The sequence below is a fragment of the Diachasma alloeum genome, unplaced genomic scaffold (genome assembly GCF_001412515.2).
Source record: "Diachasma alloeum isolate Michigan unplaced genomic scaffold, Dall2.0 Dall_scaffold_00208, whole genome shotgun sequence".
Lineage (NCBI taxonomy): Eukaryota > Metazoa > Arthropoda > Insecta > Hymenoptera > Braconidae > Diachasma > Diachasma alloeum.
In genome coordinates this window covers 1,877,137-1,898,065 of record NW_021680373.1, presented here as the reverse complement: position 1 = coordinate 1,898,065, position 20,929 = coordinate 1,877,137, and the positions used below count along the sequence as shown (strand labels likewise).

General features: G+C 37.7%; 4 protein-coding genes across 7 annotated transcripts in view; 2 read left to right on the top strand and 2 right to left on the bottom strand.

Moving 5' to 3' along the window:
- LOC107036258 overlaps window positions 1–778 on the top strand; it is a 12,606-nt gene extending 11,828 nt beyond the window's left edge. The window contains exon 9 of the mRNA XM_029125973.1: window positions 253–778. Within this exon, the coding sequence (XP_028981806.1) occupies window positions 253–576 (324 nt within the window). The 3' untranslated portion in view covers window positions 577–778. The remainder of the gene's footprint in view (window positions 1–252) is intronic.
- LOC107036347 (partitioning defective 3 homolog) lies at window positions 728–6,182 on the bottom strand. The gene is made up of 3 exons (XM_015254275.1): window positions 3,207–6,182; window positions 2,132–2,650; window positions 728–1,034 (listed from the first exon to the last, which is right to left on the bottom strand). Exons 1-3 carry the CDS (start codon window positions 5,764–5,766, stop codon window positions 817–819), a joined length of 3,297 nt encoding a protein of 1,098 aa, XP_015109761.1. The 5' UTR covers window positions 5,767–6,182; the 3' UTR covers window positions 728–816.
- A 1,155-nt stretch (window positions 6,183–7,337) lies between these two features.
- LOC107036324 (3-hydroxyisobutyrate dehydrogenase, mitochondrial) overlaps window positions 7,338–20,929 on the bottom strand; it is a 30,185-nt gene continuing 16,593 nt past the window's right edge. For 2 of the 4 annotated variants that reach the window (XM_015254235.2, XM_015254236.2), the window contains exons 3-9: window positions 18,231–18,374; window positions 11,195–11,274; window positions 10,171–10,349; window positions 9,966–10,087; window positions 9,218–9,428; window positions 7,748–7,874; window positions 7,338–7,689 (exon numbers count right to left, since the gene is read on the bottom strand). In XM_015254235.2, the coding sequence (XP_015109721.1) occupies window positions 7,507–7,689; window positions 7,748–7,874; window positions 9,218–9,428; window positions 9,966–10,087; window positions 10,171–10,349; window positions 11,195–11,230 (858 nt within the window). In that variant the 5' untranslated portion in view covers window positions 11,231–11,274; window positions 18,231–18,374 and the 3' untranslated portion in view covers window positions 7,338–7,506. Of the gene's footprint in view, window positions 7,690–7,747; window positions 7,875–9,217; window positions 9,429–9,965; window positions 10,088–10,170; window positions 10,350–11,194; window positions 11,275–11,814; window positions 12,209–18,230; window positions 18,375–20,929 lie in introns of those variants that run through there. The other 2 variants (XM_015254234.2, XM_015254237.2) reach the window with 2 other exon arrangements.
- LOC107036257 lies at window positions 13,450–20,687 on the top strand. The gene is made up of 12 exons (XM_015254064.1): window positions 13,450–13,615; window positions 14,629–14,773; window positions 15,463–15,645; window positions 16,088–16,242; window positions 16,320–16,416; window positions 17,257–17,561; window positions 18,203–18,386; window positions 19,151–19,241; window positions 19,301–19,450; window positions 19,528–19,611; window positions 20,520–20,574; window positions 20,668–20,687. Exons 1-12 carry the CDS (start codon window positions 13,450–13,452, stop codon window positions 20,685–20,687), a joined length of 1,635 nt encoding a protein of 544 aa, XP_015109550.1.

The following is a 20,929-nucleotide window of genomic DNA, read 5'->3' as shown; positions in this document are numbered from 1 at the left end:
CCCCCCCATCACCACAACATTAATCAAAATGAAGGTTCCAAAAGGCAATTATTACCCTCAAAATATGATTTCAATGTTGTTCTTTAGGTAATTCACACTGGAAAGAACTGTTTGGAGTACCAAGACCAACTCGTGTCAGATCCAACACTCACTGATTAACCCAATCACCTCAAATTAAACATCATTTGACAAAAAAAAGTTGAAAAAAAGAAATAATTATCCTGAAAATGTGATGTCAATTGTGTTCTCCAGGTAATTCACGATGGAAAAAACTGTTGGGAGTACCAAGAGGACGTCAGACTGTCCAGTGGCACTGATCAAGAGGCAACGAGAACAGCAGCAATGCTGACAGCCATGCTGGACAGTGGTGAAGCAATGATTTGTCCAACGTGTGCCGTTGTCCTGATGAAAAAGTGGGGATGCGACTGGTTGCGTTGCTCAATGTGCAAAACAGAAATATGTTGGGTTACAAAGGGACCAAGATGGGGGCCTGGTGGTAAGGGTGATACCTCTGGAGGCTGTAGATGTCAGGAGAACGGAGTCAAGTGTCATCCTCGTTGCAACTACTGTCATTAACATTAAGTACTCACCTAATCGTTTAAAAGAGTTATACAAGTTCAATTTTAACGTTTAATTTCTATACTTGAATTATGAAAGAGTGTTTATACCGTTATCCAAGGAATTTGTGATGTTTTTTAAAGGCAGAATGTACGTGAAAATGCGACAATTTCATTCATTTTCACCAAAAAAGGTGTAATAAATCTGTCATATTGATTTATTAAAGTCTTCTTATTCCTAGAGCACGATAAATTAAATTCAAGTCTCCTCTGGTGATGGCTCCTTTGTCTCCCCTTTGCCAATCTGTCCCAGACGTGTGACAAGTGTCTCTTGATGATGCGTCAGTTGTCGGCAGAGATTAGCACCAGCTGCTGACTGAAACGTTTGCACCAATCCAGCTCTCGCTGACGTTATATCCATTTGACCGTATTTTAGGAAATCGTTGACGTTGAGCAGCCTATCGTCTAGGATCCCAGCTGCAATGAGAAAACTCGGATTAATTGCGTTTATCTCGAATCAAGTGGATTCAAAAGAATTCTTCATTTTTTTAAAAATATTGTTCTTATTTTTCATGATTATTTCGACCCCTTAACCGAGTTTGACTATTGGGACATCTGAAAGATCTTTGGAACGAGATTGATAGTTTATAAATTATTTACGGAACAGTTTTAAACTATTTTATGAGTCTTTCTCATGAAGTATTGTCAACTAAATTACAAATGGCAAAATTTCGAGATTCAAATTCACATCTGCAAAGTTTAAATGATAAAATCATTGTAAAATGGCTCAAATATAAGTTTGATGTTGAGGTTTCAAAAAGAATTTCAGCAAAAAATATGTCTAAAATAGTTGTAATACTCATAAATATTTATAAATTCTTCAAATAAAAAAGCAAATATTTTTACAAAGATTAAGAAATTGGATATTTGGATATAGAAGAAAAAAGGGAATTATAACTCACGTCATCAATCTGGTGAATCAAATTAGATCATCGATTGATCCATCAATTGATAAATTGCGATTATCTATTAATTTCTTTCAGCTATTGATGATGTAAGAAGTCATCAATCAGTGCTTTCCTATTTTTTGGTTTAAAAACATGTTTTTCAACTGTTCAAACTAAAGAATGAAATTTACATCTCCAAAGTTTACATAAGAAAGCCATTATAAAGTGTTTGAAACAGAAGTTCTGATGTTGAACTACAAGTTTTGAAAAGAATTTTAATTAGAAAATACTTGGATACCCTCAGAATAAAAAAAACATCATCTCCCAAACATTTACAAATTTGTGGAAAATAAATATTTTTTGAAAGATTAAAAAATCGAATGTAGAAGAAAAAGGTAATTATAAATCACTTCACCAATCTACTGAATCAAATTAGATCATCGATTAATCCATCAATTGATAAAATGCGCGATTATCAATTAAATTTCTTTCGGCTATGAATGATGTAAGAAATCGTTAATCAGTGCTTTCATTCCCCTACCAGAGAAAAAAATTAACCTAAATCTCCTTCAGACATTAAAACCCAATTCCCAAAAAGATTAAAAATCGTTTATCACTCTCACTCACCCATGAGTACAAACTGCGGAGTAGTCCTGAGGCATTTCCTCAATTTTGGAACATTCCATTCAGGACTGAAAACGATAGCACCAGGGCAACAGAACAGTGGCAGAACAGTCTCGTACCGGGTCCCCTTGAGGGCGACCTTAGCAGTATTCATTCCCCAGTACTTCAGGAACATGTTGTCCCGTCTCAATAGAATCCGCAGATCCATCTCGTCCTCACCCTTAATGGAATTCTTGTGGAGAAACGCGACCATTCGTGAGTTCTTGTACCAATTCAAGCACTCCCTCGCCAGGACCACCTGGTAGGGATGGGGTTCCTCAGATAAATTTGTCTTCTTCGGGTTTGTGACATTGTCACACAATTCCCAGAGAGGCTTCGGCTCACTCTTTACCGGCCAGAATGGTGTGACGAACTCATTGAAGACACCTCTGAGGTAAAAAGGCTTTCTGGGCTTCTGGACGTTAATTTTACTCTTGTGTCGTCGTTGCTCCAGGATCAGAGGCCTCTGCACGTGACGAAAGGCTGAAAATAACCGAAAACAACAATTAAAAAACAAATAAACCACAAGAGCCATTATATTAATGAAATATCAATTGCCTTTTTCATTCTCTGGACCCTCGACTCACGTCACCACTGAAAAATTCCCCACTTCCCCAGTAGAAAGATAACAAAACTAAATGAAATAACTCGAGAACTCGTCAACTGCATTGTGCAAAGAAAAAAAATCATTTATTGTTTGCAAAATAGATTACATGATTCGATTCAAGTACTGATATAAAAAAAATAGAATAATATATACAGACGGAAAAAATAATAATGATCTTCCACACTTTATCACCTCATCCTATTTCATTTTTCATAAGGCACTTTGGAACATTCAACATGAAACAACTGATATCCTTCAATAAAAAATAAATCGTGCAAGTTTTACAATTGTAACTATCTCCTACATAAGTACATGATTAATCAAAGAAGAAAAAAATAATGGAATTCTCTCGATTTTCCCTTCAAAAAGGCTTTCAACAACTGGAATAAAATCATTATGCAATGTAATTGATGGTGCCACTGCAGTAATTGCTAGTCTCATGTCTCCCCTCTATATTATCCCCAAAATTAAGAGACTTTCTGTTCTTCCCCAGCCTCAACATGGACCTGATGCCCCCCTTCTTCCTGGACCTCTTGTACCTCTCGTCGAGGGCTGAATTCAACGAGGCTTGCTTGACATCCCCTCGACTATTGGAGAACCCCTCGCCCTCCTCCTTGAACTGTCCATTGGCGACATTCCCATGCCCCTCATCCACCAGCCAATGTTTCCTAGGCGAGATGTACTTGCTATTACACCCAGGAATTGTGTAAATATACTCTGATTTGGCCTCTGAATTCTTCTCAAACTTCTCGAATTTTTTCCTAGCTGCCTCGAACGAGCTCTCCCCCTTCTCCTCCTTCTTCTCCCCTCCCTCCTCCTGGCTCTCCTTCTCCCTGCCCTCCCTGATTTTCTTGTTTCTCTTGTAAGTGTCCGTGCTCTTGGCATCCAACGCTGCATGCCTCTTCTCCGACATGCTCTGCCTCCCCAGCGCATCCCTCGAAAATTTAGCTGAATTGAACTCCTCAAGTGACAACTGGCTGTCATAATGACTATCCTTCCCCTCACCGCTCTTCTTCTCCTCCGCATTCTCACTGGACTCCTCAAGCAGCATCTCCTGCTCCCCAATAATCACCTTCTTCCCCTCCACCCACGTCTTATTAGTCGCCAAACAATAGCTCTCATTTCTCAAACTATTCTTATTATACTGTTCTGTTAATCTATCGATAACTGGATTCCAGGGTGACGACGATGATGGCAGTAGTTCCTCGTCAATGGCCTCCTGATTGAGGCAATTTTTATCAGATTTATCATCCGACACGTAAATACTGTTAGCAGTCTCAATTTTACCAATACCATCACAATTATCGTACGCAGGCGATACTCGTCTCGCTATTGTCAGTGTTATGACACCTGTTACTGAGCTGTTTGTATTGAGCATGGCACTTCTCAGTGTCTCCATAGCCTTAGAATTCGATAAACCCAGCAGAGATTTACCATTGACATTGAGCAATTGATCGTTGGTACGTAGACGACCGTCACGCGATGCTGCCCCACCGTTGAGCACTGATTTTATAAAAATACCAAGGTCCATACTCGAGTGATCATCAGTGCTGCTGGTCTTCCCCTTGACACTGACCCCAAGTCCAGCCTTTTCCGAGTCGTGAACTGGTATATCCAGAGTCAGAATCATTCGATTTTTCCTCGGGGAGAGAACGACATCGTCCAAAGGCACTTGTTTGAATGGAGTAGTTGGAGGTGACTCTGCCTTGGGCGCTTTTTTCGGCGATGAAAAGCGCATTTCAGCTGTCGGTTTGTCTGGTGTCACTTCAGAACCCGAAGCATCAGCTGCACTGGGCACATCCTCCTGTCGAGAGACAGTTATCCTCACCTTTCCCCCAGGTGGAATGCTCCTCAGCAAGGAGACCACGTCGTCCTGGCTCTTGCCAGTCATCTCCACGTTGTTCACCTCCAGCAGTCGATCCCCAGGCCGAAGTCTCCCGTCCTCAACAGCAGGCCCCCTTGGAAGAATGTTCTTTATGTAAATGGGACAATGACCACCTGCTGGATTGTCCCTCGTGGTGACACTGAACCCGAGGGGTTCAGCCCCCTTGGTCAGCTCAATCTCCAGAATCCTCCCAATTTTCCTGGTGTTGGCATTCTGCAGAAGATTGTAAGTGCTGCACTGTAGCTTCCTCACGCTCTCCTCCTGCTCCTTGTCAGGGAGGCTCTTCGAGCTCATCTGCTTCTCCATACTCTTCTTGCTCTTGACGACGGATATTTTGAGACAGGGCTCAGCCATGCAGGTTCGAAAGATCTCCTGAACTTTCGTGAAGGGGATGCGAAGTAGATTGTGCCCATTGATCTTGATGATCTTGTCGTGGAGGTCGATCTGTCCGTCCTTGGCTATTCTCCCATTGGGCTCGATCCCCTCGACCCTCAGCCCCTGGTCGTCCCCAGAGAGGTCGTAGCAAGGCACCACGTGAAGCCCCAGGGGTCCGGCCTCGTTCTTGATGACAACCTCTCGAATCTCCTCCTTCAGGAGCAGTTCAGCCTTGCTGGAGAGCTCGAAAGCTGCCTTGGCGTCCTGACCCAGTGGCTCTCGCCTCCTCGACTCCCTCGGTAGGGACAGCGCCGAATAAGTCGTCAGATTGGGCTCCCTCGTCGACAGCGCGTGCATGGACAGCCTCTTCGTGCTCTCCCTCTTGATCCCAGACACCCTCCCATGTACGTCCACATGATGCTGGAAGAACTCCGGACTGTTGGTACCCACCGAACTAGCACCATCCCCACCCACGTGGGGCACCTCAGTCCCACTGAAGTGCGCCACAATCTGCTCACGATCGTCAGCAACATCGCACAGACGATCGTCGGGGTCCAGCAGACCGCCCCCTGTCAGCGACGACAGGGACGTTATCGTCGGGCCAGGATCGGTTTTACCAGTGGCCTTGCGATATCTCAGTATCGCCTCGTGCATCAAATCACGCACCAAAAGGGTGCCATCGCCACAAGGCACCACCACTCTCACTGAATCAAAGCACACCGTCACCTTCATCTCACCAATATCATATTACGATTGTTCGGGCTATTCCTCGAGTGATCTTTGTCTCATTTAGAGGGAATTCACTAGTCTGCGTCACAATTACCATGTAGGCTGGTTGGTATGTTAGTCACGTTTAAATGATACATTTGGTACCCTTATTATTTCGTTACAACACGTATTCGTCATTCACTGCGCACCACTAGAACCTTTTTGTCACGATTTCGGGGGGGGAGTTGGTGGCACTTCGGGCGAGAACATTGGGGGAGTCGGGGGTGAATCGCGGGGAGACCGTGGGATATGAATACGCCCAGTTTACGGGTGATTACAGACTTTTTTTTGTGGTTTATCGGAGAAAATCAAATATACGAGATAGACGCACACGCCATTACTACTGGTTCTGTTCCAGTTTTGTTCCGGGGGGGGGGAGATCGCGGCCGAGTTTTGGAGGTGTTGAGAGGTTAAGAGGGGTTTTGGGGAGAATTCGGGGGTGATTGGGGAGGGTTGGAGAGGGAGATTACCTTTGGATGTGATGAGAGACATTCCTGAGGTCCTGCGGCTCTTTCTGGGGTTCTTCAAGCGGTGTTCAGCGATTTTTTGGACGAGATCGGTCACTGCATCCTTGTTTACCGACACTGGGACACGAGTGGTTCGGTTCCGAGGCGTTTCTGGGGAGCGGAGTGTTTGGGCGGGTTTCGAAGAGCGGGGGAGGCTTGGCGGGAAAGGTTCACTGTTTCGATTGTGACAATTCGTGAATTTATCTGTCTTCCGGAATAATCACTTGTTAGTATTCAGTAACAAGTGATTAATTTCAGGTATTTTATGTTAATTGAATTTCAGCAAATTTTATTGCAGTCAAATTTTAATAGAATTTTTAAAAATTTGATTTATTGAAATCATGTTGTCACTAAATTTCAGCAAATTCTATTGAAATTTACGGAAATTCTTCCGATTTTTTTTATTTACTAGAGATGCTCAATAGGAAGACTATTAGCTGTTAAAGGGTATTTAGAAGGTATATAATTACACACTTTTTTCAATTTATATGTATAAATATGTAATTTGGGAATAGGGGACTTGCATGAATTTTTTGCAATTTTCTAATCTCAAGTTTGGGACCTGAATAATTCATTTTTCATTCGCAAACGTTCGAAATATTGCTCAACGATTAATAATTAATTGTTGAAAGTTGAATATTTCAAACACTATAATATCGCTAATGATGTCACACAGACGATCGAGTGTTGGGCCAATCACAATTTTTTTCGATAGAAATTCTTGTTTCTGCGAATGTTTGTTTGAGATTTTGGTTGTCAGAAATGTCTTAAGGTTTTGGGAGGGAGAGGAGAAATTGAGAGGATTGTTTTGTGGATGTCTTAGTTGACTGCGTTGATGAATGTCAGTCGAACGGGTCGAACGTAACAAAACTGAAAATAGTTGATTTCAATGTGAAAAACAGTAAATTATTGAAATTTTCTAAAAATAATTGTAAACTAAAAAGTGATCATTATCTTCGTGGATGAGAGTGAATATTTATTATCACGATTGAATAAAAAAATTGAGTAGAAAAATCAAGTTGTTTTCACTAAATTTTAGTGCATTTTATTTAAATTCATTGCAATTCCTACAGAAACTCTTCCCATTCTGTATTCTTAACTCAATAAATCTCACTCATTAATTCATAAAAAATTTATTTCACGAGAAAATTATATAAAAATATACGTTCTTTAATGAACTTTGAGCATCTTTGCCCATTCACTTATTGCCCTTGAGATATTGATAAATGAAGCTGAAATCCTTATCATGGAATCCGTGAACCATGAGCGTTCTGTAAACTTGATGAGCGAGAGAACCGAGGGGAATGACTGCGTTGCTTCGAGTCGCTGCGGCCTGGGCGAGGCCGAGATCTTTCGTTATCAATGAGGTCATGAAGCCTCCCTGGAAGAAATTCAATTAAAAAGAAAATTCATGTGCAATCACTCCATGAATAGAATACCTTGTAGTCATTCGAGCTGGGAACAGTATTAATTATTCCAGGGACGGGTGGGTAGATTTCTGACGACCAACAGCGGCCGGTACTTGTGTTGATGATACTGGTCATGACTTTTGGATCTAATCCTAATCTGGAAGATCCAACGAGTGAAATTATTATTTCAAGAGAAGTGATGGAAAGGAAAAAGTCAATCGCTAATTCGCACTCTTGAATGTTGAATTATCATGATGAGAGGTCGATAGATAGATTGAAATGATTTTTATTCAGTCCTGGAATGAGATGATCCCCTAAGGACACACCAATCAAGTTGATTGTTTACGATATTCATATATACTGTTAAAAAAAATTGATTGACTTGTCCGAAAAAGACCTTGACTTCGATTTACGGTGAAAAACTCAATGGAATTTCAAGTTCCTCTGAAATTCTCATAAAGTCCCAATTTTTCATCGGCTCTTGCGACGGAAATTTCGCAATTGATATGAATTTTCGAGCAAAAATGAATATTCACTACGGAATTCCCTTGAATTTTCAGGAACTTCCCGGAATTCTTGAACGTATTTCCGGAAATTTGAAGAATCTGGAATTCAAGGAGAGATTTCTCCGAATTTTCCTTATTTTTCATTAATTTTCACGGAACAATAAAACTGAAATTTCCAGTTGCGTCGAATTTTTCCACGAAATGATGAATTGTCAATGACAAAATTGCTTGAGATTTCAGTGGACATATTACTTGTTAGAAATTGCCAAACCCTCACCGGAAATTTGTAACGAGATGATCTCTTCATTGATATAATTGTATTTCAATTATTTATTAAATTATTCATGTTTCTTGATTCATTTCAGTAGTGAAGCGGTAAACCGAGTTAAGTCGATTTTGACTATTAGCCAGTTTTTGCTGAATGTCTCGGAATCTAAGAGAGATAGCAAAATTTTTCTCATGACTTTTTTTATAACGCTCTATTAGCTCTACAAAAAAGGTCATGCCAAAAATCTTTCTATCTCTTTTAGATTCCGAGATATTCGTCAAAAACTAGCCAATAGTAAAAAACGACTTAACCCGGTTTACCGCTTCGCTACTGATTTCATTATGTACTCATTTATCTGTTTATCCAATCAATTTTAGATTTTAGAATTCCTTATTTAATCGACTGCAATTATAATCCTCATTGGTAATACACAAGGAGAGAAATATTCAGTAAAAATTACGGGAGTCACAGTTCGCTCACCGATTACGGAATCGACTCAGAAAATGTAAATGACGGTATCGTAATTTTTCACACGAGATTCAGGTAAAAATTACGGAACGCTCCGTAAAAATTCCGTGATTTTAGGTAAAAAGCCCGTGACAGTTCCGTAAAATTTCCTGCAACCACATTTCGCTCTGGAATTACAAAAAACATACGTAATTTTTATTGAATATTTCTCTCCGTGTAATTGTATTTTTCTTATTGTCATTTTCACGTGAGACTTACCGATCGGCAAGGTTGACAGCTTCCGACACGCCGATCATGCTAATAGCTAACAACATGTTATTACATAATTTAGCGACCTGTCCCATGCCGACATCGCCACAATGGACCACTCGATTTCCCATAGCTTCCAGCAGGGGCTTAGCTCTCTCATACTGTTGTTTCTCGCCACCCACCATGAAGGTCAAGGTAGCATCACGTGCGCCAACAACACCTAGCGAAGAAGTCAGTGAAGCCATTGACTGATTGATAATTAGGAAGATTAATTGATACTTAATGAGAAGGCGGAAAATGCGGTTCCAGGTGAATTCATCCCGGACTACTCATCCCAAACCAATTCATCCCGGACAATTAATCCGAAACATCAAATTCCAATGGAATTTTTCACGGTTACAACGATAATTCAGGGAGAGAAAAACATTTACTTTATTTTCACAGAAAAAGACACTAAACACAACATCAAAATCAATCAGATACTTGACGATTCCCTCCTAGTATTGTAAAATTTCTGTTGCCCCTAGGGAATCTCTGTATCTCGTGCTATAATAAAACGCATTCTGTCGATTCATCTGCATTGTGAAATGGCATTTCTAGAGAAATTTGATGAAAATTCAGAAGATGTCACGAAATTCTTGAATTTCTTCACAAGACTTCTGAAATGTCAAGGGATGGCATGGCATTTCCTGGCATTTCAACATCACCTGTACATCAAATTTCACGAGTGATTACCCCCTCTATTACTTCTATCTACCTCCTGACACTGGACCGTCCAGAAACTTCGCTCCCTTCTTCAAGGTCTCTACGGAAATATTTTGAGATACTAGAGGATCAATTGTACTACTGTCAATTAAGAGGGTATCCTTCTTCACGGCACTAGAACACAGAAGAAAACGTGAAATCACCTTTAGTTTGATGACAATTTTTTTCTTGTTCTCGGGGGAGCTTTCAACATTTACCTTAAAAGGCCGTTTTCTCCTGTGTAACAATTCCACACGTGATCGTTCGCAGGTAGCATAGTAATGACAACCTCAGAATTTTTTGCAACTTCCGCAACATTCGGAGCGGCAGTAGCCCCAGCTTCAACGACATTCGTTACCGCCGATGAATTGATATCGAAAACGTTTAACTTGAAACCCTACAATAGAAATTCTCATTGACGTGTCTGGGCTTGAAAATTCCTTATTTCAGGGGCAACTTCAGTTATCAGTAACTTGATAATTATTTTTATTACTTTATTTATTCCAATAAGCTGCCTTACAGGGACTGTGCCCTATGGCGGTGCACGGAGAGAAATCTTCAATAAAAATTACGTATCTTTTCCGTAATTCCGGAGCGAAATGTGGTTGTAGGAAATTTTACGAAACTGTCACGGAATTTATCTGAATCTCTTGTGAAAAATTACGATAGGTACCGTCACTTAAATTTTCTGAGTCGATTCCGTAATCGCTGAGTGAAGTGAGAGTTCCGTAATTTTTACTGAACATTTCTCTCCGTGTGGGGGTACATCAATTTTATATGTGAAAGTGATTGAGTACGCAAGGCGAAGTGAGGGAAAGAAGAAAAATTACATTACTAAATGCAGAAATTGATTAAGAAAGCACTCAGTTTGCGAGCCTTCTTAATTAGGGTTGAATAGAACATTCCATAACAGGTCGCCCAGTTATTATTCTTATAATTATTATTATTATCGTTATTATTTTTTGTTTCCCTTCATGCTTCAATATTTTCTACTTAGTTGATAATAACATTTCTTTTAAATTATATACTTTATTTACTTAAGTAACTTGATAATCATAAACTTGTTTTCTCAGTGAATTTGGCTATAGAAAAATATATCCTGAAAGAATACGTTAGACTTTCCCACGATTTTCGTTTCCTACGGGCAGTATTATCTTCAGGGAATTCTTCGTCCTGGATTCTACGTCTTTCCGATTTTTTTAAAATAAAGATATTGGAACCTTAAGCTCATCCTGAATTTACCTTTTTCATAATATTTTTGGCCATGCTATTGCCCATGTTTCCGAGGCCGATGAATCCAACGTTCGAAAAATTCCGTTGGCCTGAAAAACCAACAATGAATTTAATGAAAATTTCATGAATACTTACGAATGTAGTCATCACGCGGCAGCTTAAGACACGAAAAAATTAATGGAAAAAGCAAGCGAATTCACTAGACCTTTCCATTGGATTTCTACTGAACTTTCTATTAGTTTTTGATCAATTCTGTTGAAATGTTTAATAGAAAATTTTCTACAGAAAAAGTCAATAGAATTCGATTTTTCTAGACAACTTATTCTATTGAGATATTTTTTCTTCATTATTCAATTATATATTTCCTATAGAATTTCCTCGGCTCAGATATTTTCCATATTTTTTTGTTCAATTTTCTTGATGAAAAGAAAAGAAAAATAAAATGAAAAAACTTAGGAAAATTTGAGCCGAGAAAATTCTACATAAAAGACCTCAATCGAATAAATTGCATAGAAAAATCGACTTCTCTTGACTTTTTCTGCATAATATTTTCTATTAAACATTTCAATAGAAATCCAATAGAACCGTCTAGCGAATTCGCTAGTTTATTCTATGAATTTTCGTCATACGTGTGCGTTAAATCCTTAGCAGACACCAGATATTCACTTTTAACTGTACAGCAAGACCTCCTCAGAGCCCCGAAAGCGTTAATTGTCGCCATGACGCGGAGTTTGAATGTCACGAGAGAATAAAAACCGAACAACTTCAGCCAGAAAGAATGACCTCTCTGAACAGATGTAAATTAATGCACGCCAGTTGTATATCACCAGAATAGCCTCTCAGAGTGCCACTTATTCCGTAAAATGAGCAGCCAAAATTAATTCATGAAATGGAGTTGATTAAAACTGCGATTTCTGGAGTGACCGCGTGTGGCAAGTTCAATCAAGCACTGCACACAGCGGGAGGCCTCGCAATTTCTCAGGATTAAGAGTATTTAATTCTCGAGTATTATGACAATGCGCGTCAGGGGCGATAGAGTGCGACTGATGTACTCGCCGAAAACACATTGTGAAACGATTGATAAGATAAGAAAGTACGGGGGGGGGGGTGAAATTATGAGACTGGATGCAAAGCCTTTTTATCAACGGAAAAATGGGCTACAGCACGTTTGCTGTATTTTATGGTACATTAGCCGCACAATGATATGCGGAAATTTTTATTGATTTAGGGCTAATGAGCGCAGTTGATTCTATCCTCTGGTGGAATATTATACCACAGAAAATGGATTTTTTTATACTAATCATACGCGGATCTATAGATTGTCGGCTTTTAACATTTTAACGTTCTTCCATAGTATCACAATTTTATGAGAAATTAATAGCATTTAGTTATTCTTGTTTGCTATTTTATTTCATCAAAATGAAAAACACTTTTAGTAGAGATACGAAAAGATTTCTATTGTATTTCAACAGCAGAAAATTCATGGAAATTAGGAAAATTCAAGCAAAAATGTTCTTGAATTTTCAATTTTTTGAAATTTCAGAGCAATTTCTTATTGAATTATCATGTTTACATTGAAAATTCATGGAAATTTCGGAATCTTCATGGTTCTTCCACTGAAAAATCAGGAATTTCCTTGAACTTTCAGGGAAACTTGAAGTTTCATAGACTTTTTTCCGTTAAATTGAATTCATTGTCATTTTCTGAAAAATTCAGTTAAATTTTTTTAACAGTGTAGCATATCAGACGTGACCCGAATGGCCACAGAAGAAACATTGCCAACTGAACTTATAATTCTTGATGCCCCACGTCAATTACCCGTCGTATTGAATATTCCGTCAATAATAGCGTAAAGTAAGGAAAAACTACGAATGAAGAGGAGAAGCAATTAATCTAGATTATCGCTCCCCACATCAGTGTAGCCGATCTTATCATCAACACTTGGGTCGAATGGAAATACAAAGTAATACTACACTTTCGGCTTTGCAAGGAATAAACGTTTGCCTCAGCACGCAAAGCTTTTTGAGGCGGTGAACGCCCATTGGACGGGACTCGAAATGCGAAAAAAATTGGCGTGAAAATAAACGATCGGAGCAAGATCCTTTCGAGAGATTTCCCGAGACTTATGATGTGAAACAATGTTATTGATCGCTCAGTGTGAAGTTTAATGTCATGCAAGGGACAGGAACACGGCTGATGGTGTTGTCAGAGTGTTGATTATGTCCCTCGCGAATACAAGAAGTTCAACATTTTTCGCATGAATAATGTGGAAGTGTGTGGTGTTGCTGGGCCTAACGGGCAATTTTGTTGGTGGAGACAGGAATGTCATGATTGATTTTCAAAGAGCATCTTGGCTGGATGATCAGGACTTCAAGGGCATGATTGATTATTCCTTCGGGGGATCCAGGTGCTGCAATATCTTCGTCGAGGGTAAATTATTCGTTGTTGGTTTTTTCAAGGGGTCTGTGAGCGCGATTTTGAGACAAGATTCGACATCATGATTTTGACAAATGGAATCAATTTCCAAAATGATTTCCATGATTACTCATTTCATTGATTTCCAATGATTTCCAACGATTTCATGGAAAGGAAATCAACAATTTCCATAACTTTGTTCAGCAAAAAAAAAAACTCGCGCATTTTTCAAAAATCTAAATTTTTTCTTCCCATTAAAAAAACTTTAACGTATCCCGCGTAGAAAAATTTTCTCTTTCAAAGATTGTCCGGAAATATTGGGAAGAATCTTTGAAAGATTATGTGGGAGATCTGCTTGGTGACCCAAAAAGATTCTTCAGAAGACAAAATTTTAAGGGTCAAAATTCCAAAATTCAGAGCTTAGTAATCTGAGCGTCAAAACAGTAAGGATTAAAGGAGTAAGGGTCGAAAATTAAAATTGTCTTTGAAAGATTTTGTCTTCTGAAGATTCTTTTTGGGTCACCAAGCAGATCTTCTACATAATCTTTCGAAGATTCTTCCCAAGATTTCTAGAAGAGCTTCTAAAGACAGAAATTTTTCTACACGGGTACATATTGATTCATCAAACCGTATTGGTTTATTAAATTCAATACAAATTCATTCAAAACACCTTCTGCTGACTAATGAATTGTGTATTAAAAGTTGTTTTTGATTTATCATCACTTTAGAAATATTTTTTTACTTTTTCATAAATTCCTTCCACGGAATACATTAGAGAAAAAAGGGAATTCTGGCGAGGGACCCTTTTTTGTTCAGTTAAAAAGCGACCCTAATCCACAGAGTAGACTAATTTATCTTTAGTTTTCATTGATTGCCAAAGGCTAGAAATCACAATTCACGAATTGGAAATCGTGTGATTTCCATGATTTCCAAACGATTATACCGTCAAGTGGCACCGTAATTTCGAAAGTTACTAGCCCCTTGGTTTTCTTCGAGTTATGTGACTTGAGATAAATTTTATGTTCCAGGGGTGACCGACGGGGTGAACGCATTGTTCCACCAGTTTATCAAATTGTATGGGCATGATTATACGGTTAACAAAATCAACCGCAAGTGTAATGCATATTTCTTGCTTGCGGAGGAATCGACGAGTCTCATCAGTGCAGTTGAAAAGTTTATACTAAAATATATTGAAATATTTCATTCTGAGGGCGTAATACGGGATACGTAATAGGGATACGAGGGCGCAAATGTGTTTTTTTACCCGTGGGAGGTGTGTAGCGCACGCCGAAGGCGAGTGTTATTCTCCCGAGAGTCAAAGAACACTTATTCCCACTAGTGTCGAACCCGATTTTTTATCACAATGCGTGGAAAGGGGGATTTTACACACAAATGATACTATACTATCCTATTTTACTGTTTCTCTTATTCTGTTGAATTTTTTCTACAGGAATTCTTGAGTATAAATTTTTCTAATTTTTCTTGATGGATTTTCTGATAAAAAACGAAAAAAATTGCAGAAGAAAACTCAGAAAATTTGTTCTCTCAAGAGAACAATCACCAAAGAGAAATTAAAGACTATTAATTCCTTTTCAAATATGCATAATTTTCTACAGAACTTAACCCGAACAATGAATAATTCTTTAAAATAAAATTCGGAAACCACTCCAATGGAATGCTAATAGAATTTTTTAGCGCGCGATTTTTATATTGAATTGTTTCATACGCGCCATCAACTCTCAGACGATTTTTCGACTAAAGATCCCAAAATTGCAATTTCAGAAAATTTATTCTATCGCAGGAACTGTTCCTCTTGCTTATCCTTAATGTATCTCGGTATTCATGAATTCCTTATTTTCCAGAGTTCCTACAACCATCGCTCTAACCGAAATTCTCATAATTTTCAATGCTGAAATTGAGAAAAATTCTCTTCTATTCAATGCCTCCATCTACGAGAACGCAAACGTCAATCTTGTTTCGCGAACAGGCAGATGGAGTTTATCAGAGATGTTCCTCCTACCCCGAGTTTTCAAAAAAGTCTCCAGGTACAGGATCTGTTAACGATGAAGACGTATGAAAAAATTCCATAGAAATTCTAGCGAATTCACTAGACAATTCTATTGGATTTCTATTGAACTTTCATTGTTTTTTGGTCAATAGAGTTCGATTTTTCTATACAATTTAGTCTATTGCGATATTTTCTATAAAATTTCCTCGGTTTAAATTTTCTAAATCCTTTTATTTGATTTTCTCGATGAAAAGAAAAGAAAAATGGAATAAAAAAACTTGGAACATTAGACTCGAGGAAGTTCTATAGAAAATATTTCAGTAGAATCGGCCGAAAATTAAGAGAAAGTTTAATAGAAATCCAATAAAATTGTCTTCTGTGGCGAATTCGCTGGGTTTTTCTATAATATTAATTTTTTTCGTGCTCACCCCTTCGGCAAAACTGAACACTCGTATAATTCCACATTTTTTGATTGACAGTAACTCCGATATGAAACACAACAAGGGTATTGTTGACCTGGAAGGGCGTGAATTACAGGTGGCCACATTTTACGTCCCACCACTGTCTTATCTATCGACGAGTGAGAATAGAACGGTGAATGGAATCGAGGGGGAATTTTTCTCGTCAAATGATAGTAATTAATTCGTGGCGTTAGTCTACTCCGACTCCATGAAATAATGTTTTTATTCGACGTTTGATTTTTTTTGCAAGCAATGGAGTGGGACGGAGTTGAGGTAAAGCTGTTCATGATAATTGCTAAGCAACTGAATTTCACGTGGATGATTCGGAAACCTAACGGAGGATATCGGTAAGGAGAAGTAATACAACAGAAGTCTTAAGGAGCCATTCAAATATTATGTCACACGTTTTTTCCCCTTTTAAGCCGTAAAAAACGATGGAAAGAATACATTGACGAGAAAAGAATATTTTTTTCCTAAAAAAAATTGTCCCCTCGAAGTCATTTGGTTTTGCCAATAACACAGTTTTCAACAAGGAAATTCTAGTTTCCTTTTAAAATTATTATTAGTTCCATGGCAACAGAGATAGCCATATTCATAAATCATAATTACCGGTAATTTTTGAAGCCGTCAATTGGATAACATTACTCTTACACTTCTAATTAGTCGAGTGATCATCACATTAAATATTCAAATTTTAACAATTTTATCAATCAATGTTATCCATTTTATTAATCAATTCTCCGACAGAACTAATTTTTTCTCTCGCTGTTGTGAAGTCATACTATATGAGCAAATATAATAATTCTGTATACGAAAAATTGCCTCAAAATTTTAAAAAAAATTTCTATTTTTTATCGGAAAGTATTGTCCAAAAGGAGAAAAATGAGCGCAAATGAAACTCTCAACTCAATTATTGGCGGAGCCATTGAAGATTGAATTTTTTTTTCTTCTGCAAACTTTTTTCAACTCTAATTACAAGCCACTTAAAATTAACAAAAAAATCTGAACCCATAGATTTTGTCGGAAATTTTACAATTTTATAACATTTTAGATGATGTTAAATTTGGAATTGAAAACATCCATTTATCAACTTCCAACAAAAATATGTTGAAATGAATAGAAAACCTTTGAATAAAGGATTGAATTTGACTCAAACGCGTCATTTCTGTGGGCTTGACTGTTATTAGATACGGAAGGGCAATGAATTCCACTTGGCACGGCGGAATGATCGGTCAGCTATTCAGGAAGGAAGTTGATCTTGCGTTCGGTGGCATCTGGTTCATGTACGACCCGTTCCGATACGTGAATTTATCAGTGCCGTGGTACCAAGTGTCGATACATTTCCTGGTACCCCGGCCGCATCCGATCATCAACTTCTGGGCCCTCACGAGACCAATCACCCTGGAGGTTTGGATTGCAGTGGCGGTTACGATAGCCATGCAGAGCCTCAATGTCTGGTTCAAGGCGTGGATTAATCCTAAAGTACCCTCGAGTAAGAGAGAACTTTTATCTAGTGCACGATTTCGGTTTTGCTTTTAAGGGGAGACTACTATGAGTTTTAAAAGTCGCGGGCTATTGGAGTGACATTTCTCATGCATTGGAGATCGATTATATGTGTCTAAAAATGAATAATTAGTGCAAAAAATTAATTGTTTATTGTTCGATGGAGTAAAAAAAATTCTGTCTTTCGAATATCTTCCAGAGAAAACTTCGAAAAATCTCTAGAAGACAAATTTGAAATATCTTTGGGAGCCGATTTTTTTAGATCTTCGGAAGCCATTTTTTAAGAAGATCTTTGGAAGACATTTTTTTTTTATCTTCGGACGCCATTTTTTAGACGATCTTTGGAGGACAATTTTTTTTGAAAATCTTTGAGACTTTTTCTTTTCTTTTCTGGTCAAAAAGATTTGCGTCTAAGTTTTTAGACCCTCAATTTTTTGACCCTTGAAGTGTTGATGATGCGATTTTCAAAAAAAAAAATTAAAAAAATGTGTACAATAACAATTACGAATTAGTTTTTTGGAATTCGACTGCTCCACAGCTAATTCGAGAACTAGAACTTCTTCTCTAATTCTTAGAGAAATTCCACTGGAATCCTGTACTGTGACTGTTACTCGGAATTTCTTACTGTAGGGTTCAAAAGTTTTTCGAATACACTCACCGAATTAATTGGCCGCCTCGTGGGTTCTTGGGCGCCTAGGAAGACAGTTGGGCTTCGCGTTCAACTGCAACTCTGGCATTTCGCTGGGCTTCTCATTGTCACCGCTTACTCCAGCAGTTTGGCAGCGAGGTTGACCACTCCAGACTATGAACAAAGGTGCGAAGAAAGAGGGAAGCTTTTTCAATCAACTCTTTCAGTGAAAATGAGTAGTACACAAAAGAAATTTATTCTCCATTTTTTGGAGATATTTGTAAAGTGACAGTTTCTCTGAAACTTCAAGGAATTTCGTCATTTAAAATTCACAATTTAATGACAAAACCCATATGTAGAGAATGTTAATTTCAGATCAATTATTCCATGTGAATTGATAGAAATCAGAACAATTTAGGTAATTAGATCCATAAATTGGGAAATTGTCATCTTTCTGTGACAGCAAAAAATTTGGGAATCTTTTAAATTTTAATTGAAAATAAAAATTTCATGATTTTCCCCCCTAGAATCAAATGTAATGTCACTCTCCTGAAAATTACTTGTCAATGTTCCGCGAAATTTCCACTTTTCACTAAAAGCGTAATTAAACTAAATATAAATGACAGTTATGAAGATTATGTTATTGTCATTTTACGAATGAACATGAATATTTAGTACCAAAATGCGCTCAATTGTCAATAGATTAGAAATTCGAAAAAAACTGACTTGAATTTACAACATTTTTTCAAAATTTATTTAGTTTCTATTGATGATTTCGGATGATTAATAAAAATAATTAAAAAATCAATGAAAAATTTGATTTTTTAACGACGAGATTTCCTTATATTTCATCTCTGATTCATTGACGATAGATTGTTTACATTTTCGGCCCACTTGTTCGCTACCCTCACTATCCCATTTTACCCCGGTCACCCTCACTGTACTTTCAGAATCGACACAGCCGATCAATTCTTAAAAGCCAATTTAACATGGGGTCGAGAGGGTCCGATTCCCAAATTCGATGACTATTTCGAGGAGCAGGTGAGTGGACAAAACCTGTGACACTGACGAGGAAAAATCATTCCGAAATATTCTTGCAGTATCGTGAGAAAATGCGGGAGAGATTCCAGAGTGAGAACTCGCCGGATGAACGGCAGAGTAAAATCGAACAGGGGAATTACGCGATCGTTGGCAAAATCATCAGATCCATTTTCTTTCCTGAGAATGATATTCATTCGTCTGACCTGCATGTAAATATTCCCATCAACACTAATCTATGACTAAGGAAATTCCGCTACTGGAGAACAATCTTAACTGCTCTTTTTAGAATTACAGAGTGATGAAAGAGGGTTTTGGAAAGTACTACGTCTGCTTCGCGACTCAGCCTTGGCTTGTGCTGTCAATAGATAGAGTAATGCCCCAATATAAATCATAATATGCTAGAAAATGATTTAGGTATCCCACACTGAGAAGAAAAATTACTTTTGCCAAAGAATCATTTTCATGGGAGAAGAATTAAGCCATTGCTTCGCGTAAGTCTCGAATCGTCTTGGTAAGAGAGGAGTAGGAGGTCGCACACAACCACTACAAAACGGTGAAAATTGGGGTTCCGTGAGACAAAGCAAAGGGTTAATTTTTTTAGGAGCGTATTTCTCCAGGCCCGTCATTCCCAGGTGGTCTACGTGCATTTCCAAATATTACGTTTGTGTTAACTTATGAAAAGATTATGCTACACATGACCTTGAATGAACACCCTTCACTGAGAAAAAAAATTGCATTTGCCAAGTATATTTACCAACTACAAGAAAATTTACTTGACATTAACATGTCTTATGCAAATATTTATATACATTTACTTGTGGCAAGTAAATATGCTTGGCAAAAGCAATTTTTTTCTCAGTGTTTGTTATTTTTCTATTTTTCGCAAATTTGAGATTTTCTTATGTAAAATAATTTTGAATAATTCTAAATGTTAATAATTATTAAGACCGACCATTATACACCTAGAGAAACGATGCATTTAAATCATATAAAACTGCATTTGGAATTTTTCTATTCATTTCACCAACATTTTTGTTGGAGATTAGTGAACTCATACATTTATTTCAAAGTTTCCCTCATATGAAATGACTAATTCATTAATTCTAAATAAATTTTGAGACTTTTAAATTCAAATTAAACAATTTCGTACTTTATAATTTTCAACTTTCGACTTTTTGGTCTAAACAAGACTTGTTTGACAATTGGTTCGTATTTCTCTGTGCCGCTCAGTCGAAATTATCTACTAACCCTGCTCTACTAACCCTGCTGAAATTGCAGATGATGACACGATTAATAGAACATGCAAATATTTATATACATTTACTTGTGGCAAGTAAATTATTTCCTATTTTCCTATTTTTCACAAATTTGAGATTTTCTTATGTAAAATAATTTTGAATAATTCTAAATGTTAATAATTATTAAGACCGACCATTATACACCTAGAGAAACGATGCATTTAAACCATATAAAACTGCATTTGGAATTTTTCTATTCGTTTCACCAACATTTTTGTTGGAGATTAGTGAACTCATACATTTATTTCAAAGTTTCCCTCATATGAAATGAATAATTCATTAATTCTAAATAAATTTTGAGACTTTTAAATTCAAATTAAACAATTTCGTACTTTATAATTTTCAACTTTCGATTTTTTGGTCTAAACAAGACTTGTTTGACAATTGGTT